The sequence below is a fragment of the Amia ocellicauda genome, chromosome 18, assembly GCF_036373705.1.
Source record: "Amia ocellicauda isolate fAmiCal2 chromosome 18, fAmiCal2.hap1, whole genome shotgun sequence".
Taxonomy (NCBI): domain Eukaryota; kingdom Metazoa; phylum Chordata; class Actinopteri; order Amiiformes; family Amiidae; genus Amia; species Amia ocellicauda.
This window is the reverse complement of record NC_089867.1, coordinates 23,332,937-23,339,437: the sequence shown is the minus strand read 5'-3', so window position 1 is coordinate 23,339,437 and position 6,501 is coordinate 23,332,937. Positions and strand designations below refer to the sequence as shown.

Sequence of the window (6,501 nt, the reverse complement as noted above, 5' to 3'; positions counted from 1 at the left end):
TGAATGCAAGATTGTGCCAAGCGACATCTTTCAGCCACGTATCAGCTCCTGACCAGTCATTGTGAAACGCTACCTTTCATTCACAGCCAAAAGTGCATGGGAGAGTGAGGATTGACTTCCTCTCTGGTTAGTATTCTTGAACAGGTTTTATTTTTCTTGTGTGGTTCTGTTTTCATTGATTGTCATGCTGTTATTTGCAGACGACTTAAAGGGTAATCAATGGAGAAGGCTGGCCACTATCAGAAGGATGAAGTGTTTCACGTTGATTCAGCATCAGATTGTTCCAGGACTAAACCATGTTTCGAAGACATCGATTCATAATGTGCATCAACCGATCAAAAGCCTACCAAACAAATTGAGCCACCCTGAGACAGCAGAGCTTCAGGTGTCTCCAACAGCAGCCCTCTGACCTTTATTGAAACTTATTTATCTGCAAAAATGCCACAAAATAGCTTGGATGACTTTTTTCAAAACTGTTCTCAGCTCAGCATTGTGTCCTGCAACCTGACTGGTCTCAATGGCACTTTTAATAGCACGGGTTCCTGGCAGCTCTTGGCGATTGAAGACATCCTTCTGAATGTGCTGGGTCCCAAAAGATCTTCCTTCTTCCTTCCTGTATCCCTCACTTACCTGATCATCTTCATCACCGGAGTGGCAGGCAACTTGCTCACCTGTACGGTGATCGCCAAGCACCAGAAGATGAGAACTCCCACCAACCTCTATCTGTTCAGCCTGGCCATTTCGGACCTGCTGGTCCTGCTCTTCGGCATGCCTCTGGAGATCTACGACATGTGGCAGAATTACCCTTTCCCGTTCGGCGAGGGCGGCTGCTACTTCAAAACCTTCCTCTTCGAGACCGTCTGCTTCGCCTCGGTCCTCAACGTGACGGCGCTCAGTGTGGAGCGCTACATCGCCGTCGTCCACCCGCTCAAGACCAAGTACGTCATGACCAACACCCACGCCCGGAAGGTCATCACAACGGTATGGGCCGTGTCATTGATCTGTGCCATCCCCAACACCAGCCTCCATGGCATCTACTACCTCTACCTCCCCACACGGGAGAAGATCGCAGAGTCTGCCATGTGCAGCCTTCTGAAGCCTCGGTGGATCTACAACCTGGTCATCCAGGTCACTACCATCTTCTTCTACTTTGTCCCCATGACCATCATCAGCGTGCTCTACCTGATCATTGGCTGCCGGCTCAACCGCGACATGAAGTTCCCCGTCGGCAAGCTGGGCAAGAACTGCAGCACCAAAACCAGCTGGAAAATCCACCTGGAGAGTGGGCGACGGCGGCAGATCACCAAAATGCTTGGTGAGTTGCCGCCATCTTGCCGCTCAACTGCGCTTCACAAGAAAGTTCATGAGAAGCCCCATTAGGGTGATATATGCTAGGAGAAAAGCTGTGATCTCTCCCAGTTTTATAATTTATGAAAAGAGAACCTGTTTGTTCTTGATTCATCCAAACCCAGGGCTGCATCTTTTAATTAATTAAATTATCAGGTTTGATGCAAAGCTTTTCTGCTCCTACCTGGATGATTAATTGGAAATATAATTTTAAAACACACACAGACTGAATGATTTACCCTCCTATATAAATCGTGTGATTTTGATCTTCTCTGCACTGTGCATGGTTTTAAACAATATAATTTTGAAGGATGTGAAGCTTAACTCCGGCTATTTAGCAGTGCGAGTCGCAGTAAAGTCCACTTTCCCGAAATTGAAAAACAATAATCATAGTCTTCAAATGATAATGCTGTAGGCAAGTGCAGTTTTATGTGATTTTACAAGTGGCTTTTCACTAGTTTTCGGTTGTTGTAATACCTTCTGATAATTAGCTTATGCCCTTTTTCTCATTACTAAACGTGTTCCTGATTCTCGGCTTAATGCAAAACATCGCCATTTTAGTGTTTGAGTACAGCTTTGACACACACCATTTACCGCATACTGTAGTTTTCCCAGTAATTGAACATAATGGATTTTCGTGAGGTCTTGCTGTGGATCTGGAGAACAATCTGTGCTTATCTCCATAGGCGGCTGTGCAATCTTTATTGTTTTTCAAAGGATTGGAAAATATATTTAAGCACAGTCTGATAAATTGTTGTTCCTTTCTCCTGTCTTTAGAAATAAATATTTTTGTATAATAAAATGAAAGCATTAACAACATCTATTCAATTGAAATCCTTTTATATAAATGTCCCAAAATACTGTTCAAAATAATATGTATGTACGTTTGAAGACAATACTTAGACTGTGTACAGGAAACTGCAAAGTATATTTTAATGTAGCTGAGCCAAATCTTTCAGTGACTTATAAAGCAATATGAGTTTTGAAATATATCTTAAATATGTACAGGTGACTATTACAGATATGCTATGAGCTATATAGTCACATGTTTAAGATTCGGTCAGAATATACTGTAGCCTGTTAACAATCTGAGGAAGGGAAAATAAGTTTTAAACAAATCCAGTGATTTATTCTGGAGGAGACAAAACATTTCCCATCTTATTTGCATTCTTATCGCTAAGTTATATCTTTGCAGCTGTGACTTTAATAGCTGCCTAAGATTAAAGCCACCATGAGGATTTCTCACCTCAGAATTGCACCTAATCACATTGTTAATTACCACATTCGCACTGCCAGGCTCACACAATGGTAGAAATCGCCATAATAGCATTAGCTGAGTTGTCCAACGTTTCTGCTCTGAACAAATGTGTTGCATCCATAATCTCATAACTCCCAAACAATGTACACATGTGCTCTATTCACTGCATTCGACAAAAGGCCCTGTCAGCATATGATAAGTTAGATGAAATATGTATTTATGATCAACCCCATTAAACTGTCAAATTAATATATTGATCTACCTGTCTGTCTGTGTACTAATAGACAGGAGGATAGTAACTTGTTTTAAACTACAGAGATCATGCATATTGATATTGGTAGCAATGCTTCTGGATTATTTTAATATTATTGTAAAAATTGTTAATAATATGTATATTTCTGTAGTTATTAGCTTGGGATTCTGCTCATCTCTGCAAAGTGACGAGCAGAACTGATTTGAAATGGTTTTGGGGGAAGAACCTTTAGATATTGAATCTCTCTGGCTTTAAAGAGGCACCAGAAGCTCTTTAAACAGCCTGTGTGAAGCCACTGTTTTCCTGCAACTCTGACTGTCCTCTCTGCCTCTCTGTGTCACGCAGCTGTGGTGGTGGTTGTGTTCGCCATCTGCTGGGCCCCCTTCCACACGGACCGGCTGCTCTGGAGCTTCATCAGGCAGTGGACAGACGTCATGCACACCGTCTTCCAGTACGTGCATGTCATCTCGGGGGTCTTCTTCTACCTGAGCGCCGCCGTCAACCCTATCATCTACAACCTGCTGTCCACGCGCTTCCGGGAGCGCTTCCGCGAGCTGGTGTGCAGCCACCAGGAGACCAGCGCCTCTCACAACAGCTCCCCAGCCCTGTCCAAGATCCTCAAGAGCCCATCGCTGGTGTACCACGTGCAGGTGAAGCAGGAGATGCCCAAGTACCTGCAGCCGTCCATGATCTCGCACCTCAGCTGGGAGCACGAGGACGAGAGCACGTACACGTAAAACAGCAGCCCATGCTTTTGTTTGCTTGGTTTGTTCTTCGTATCTCCTCAGAGATAGCACCCGACTCATTTTAATTTGATTCTTTTAATTTTTCTGCAGCCCACCAGACAACGAAGCCGAGGTGACGAGTGGGATCTGAAGGAAACGGACATTCTGCGCCAAAAGCGTAAGAGGGCCCCTTCGCCAACAAGCGAGGAGGTGGGCATTTTGGGGAAGTTGCCCAGTCTTGGGATTCTTCGAATGCAGACTCCGTGGCGTTGTCTCCAGGTAGGATGACACTGGTCTTACACGCCCCTCTCCTGCAAAATACTGGATCCAGATATTTCTACAAAAACACTTTTCCTGGAAGATCTTTTGTGAGTGCTTTTTTAGAAACCTCATTAACCTTCTTTTTTATTTGAATACATTCTATATGTTTCTGAATGCTGTGGAGTCATGTATACTGTTTTCAATGGAAAAGTATTGTTCTTTTTATAAAGTTGTCTGTTTTTCTTCTCCGTCACAGGTGATTCATATTTAATGCTATGTGGAACCTAACTATGATCACTGATATTAATGAATTGGCCTCCTTCATCCATAATGCAACTTGGTATCTCAATCTGGTTAGTCTCCTAACCAGTCTATAGTGAGAGTTAGGAACTAGTCCGTGTGGTTCAGTGTGTGTTCAATGGATCTAATACATTTCATGGGATGTGGATCTAAAAAGGATAGTACTTCTTTTCATAACTTGTTGGCATATTTATCATCAAGTAATGCAGATGTCCTTTTTTACTACAATTTCGGAAGATTCTGAGGCATTGATAGTGAAATGAATATAAGCCGTCAGCTGAGGAGATTTCTTCTCATGGCTCTTATGTTGGTTTTTATCTCCACTGGAATTTGTATATAGTTATTAAAACGTAAGGTCAACTAAACACATGACTATTACTGCCTGTGTGAACTTGTGACCACAGTGTATACATGTAAAAATATATATCTATATTGTTGTATGTGTCTGTCTGCCTCTATGTATATATATTACTGATGTTTGCTGGTTGAGCTACATTCATGTAATTAAGAAAATATATATGTATAGGTTTTCTCAGCTTTACAATTAAAAATATTTTACAATTATTTTGCCCTTGTAGAGAGTAAAAAGAGATTATTTTGAAGACCTTATGCATCTTTGCAGGTCGTCTGCTTACCAACTGAATTCTGTAGGGAGAACAACCAGTAATTAATTGGTAATGGAATGGTAAATACTTGTGTAATGACACTAGTATATTTGGTTTATAATTATAGTATATAGTTTTTATTTTATTTATAATTTGCCTCTTATGGAGGTCAAAAGCTATTACTGAATGTTCTCTTCAAATGAGGCAATGATAGCACCTCAAAAGGTAACGTGGGGCCTTTAAGTCCTGTTTTGTTCACAGGAGGGTGACTTTGTTTTGATTTTACCCCCTGATGATTATTATCAAAACCTGAATGTATCCAAAATGCAGTTTGCATTATTTACGACTGTGTTTAATTATTTATTTGTCATGGGAACAGCTACAGCTGCGACAGGATTGTTTTTTCACTGGTTTGTCAAGTGCTGTGATTGTACGGATGCGTCTGTAAGTAATAAATACATTGAACCAAAGGCCTTTTCTATACTACGTTTATGTGAATGATAAAATATGTGGACCAAGATCAGCAATTATTTCCATGGATCCTTTATTTTTATTTGGAGTCACAATAACCACCGGAAGTCATAAAGTTGTACTATACACTCACCTAAAGGATTATTAGGAACACCATACTAATACTGTGTTTGACACCCTTTCGCCCTCAGAACTGCCTTAATTCTACGTGGCATTGATTCAACAAGGTGCTGAAAGCATTCTTTAGAAATGTTGGCCCATATTGATAGGATAGCATCTTGCAGTTGATGGAGATTTGTGGGATGCACATCCAGGGCACGAAGCTCCCGTTCCACCACATCCCAAAGATGCTCTATTGGGTTGAGATCTGGAGACTGTGGGGGCCAGTTTAGTACAGTGAACTCATTGTCATGTTCAAGAAACCAATTTGAAATGATTCGACCTTTGTGACATGGTGCATTATCCTGCTGGAAGTAGCCATCAGAGGATGGGTACATGGTGGTCATAAAGGGATGGAGATGGTCAGAAACAATGCTCAGGTAGGCCGTGGCATTTAAACGATGCCCAATTGGCACTAAGGGGCCTAAAGTGTGCCAAGAAAACATCCCCCACACCATTACACCACCACCACCAGCCTGCACAGTGGTATCAAGGCATGATGGATCCATGTTCTCATTCTGTTTACGCCAAATTCTGACTCTACCATGTGAATGTCTCAACAGAAATCGAGACTCATCAGACCAGGCAACATTTTTCCAGTCTTCAACTGTCCAATTTTGGTGAGCTTGTGCAAATTGTAGCCTCTTTTTCCTATTTGTAGTGGAGATGAGTGGTACCCGGTGGGGTCTTCTGCTGTTGTAGCCCATCCGCCTCAAGGTTGTACGTGTTGTGGCTTCACAAATGCTTTGCTGCATACCTCGGTTGTAACGAGTGGTTATTTCAGTCAAAGTTGCTCTTCTATCAGCTTGAATCAGTCGGCCCATTCTCCTCTGACCTCTAGCATCAACAAGGCATTTTCGCCCACAGCACTGCCGCATACTGGATGTTTTTCCCTTTTCACATCATTCTTTGTAAACCCTAGAAATGGTTGTGCGTGAAAATCCCAGTAACTGAGCAGATTGTGAAATACTCAGACCGGCCCGTCTGGCACCAACAACCATGCCACGCTCAAAATTGCTTAAATCACCTTTCTTTCCCATTCAGACATTCAGTTTGGAGTTCAGGAGATTGTCTTGACCAGGACCACACCCCTAAATGCATTGAAGCAACTGCCATGTGATT

At 42.2% G+C, this 6,501-nt stretch overlaps 1 protein-coding gene across 1 annotated transcript; it reads left to right on the top strand.

Annotated features, from left to right (window-relative positions):
- Nucleotides 1-203: 203 nt before the first annotated feature.
- On the top strand, nucleotides 204-3,734 carry nmur3 (neuromedin U receptor 3). The gene is made up of 3 exons (XM_066690658.1): nucleotides 204-1,315; nucleotides 3,204-3,591; nucleotides 3,695-3,734. The coding sequence occupies exons 1-3, from the start codon at nucleotides 439-441 to the stop codon at nucleotides 3,732-3,734; spliced, it is 1,305 nt and encodes a 434-aa protein (XP_066546755.1). The 5' UTR covers nucleotides 204-438.
- The last annotated feature ends 2,767 nt before the right edge of the window (nucleotides 3,735-6,501 follow it).

What these genes read in the sequence shown, in the direction of transcription:
- nmur3 (XM_066690658.1), top strand. Translation starts at nt 439, where the DNA reads ATGCCACAAAATAGCTTGGATGACTTTTTTCAAAACTGTTCTCAGCTC. An exon ending in GCAGATCACCAAAATGCTTG is followed by an intron (nt 1,316 to 3,203) that starts GTGAGTTGCCGC and finishes TGTGTCACGCAG; the next exon opens with CTGTGGTGGTGGTTGTGTTC. An exon ending in GAGGACGAGAGCACGTACAC is followed by an intron (nt 3,592 to 3,694) that starts GTAAAACAGCAG and finishes ATTTTTCTGCAG; the next exon opens with CCCACCAGACAACGAAGCCG.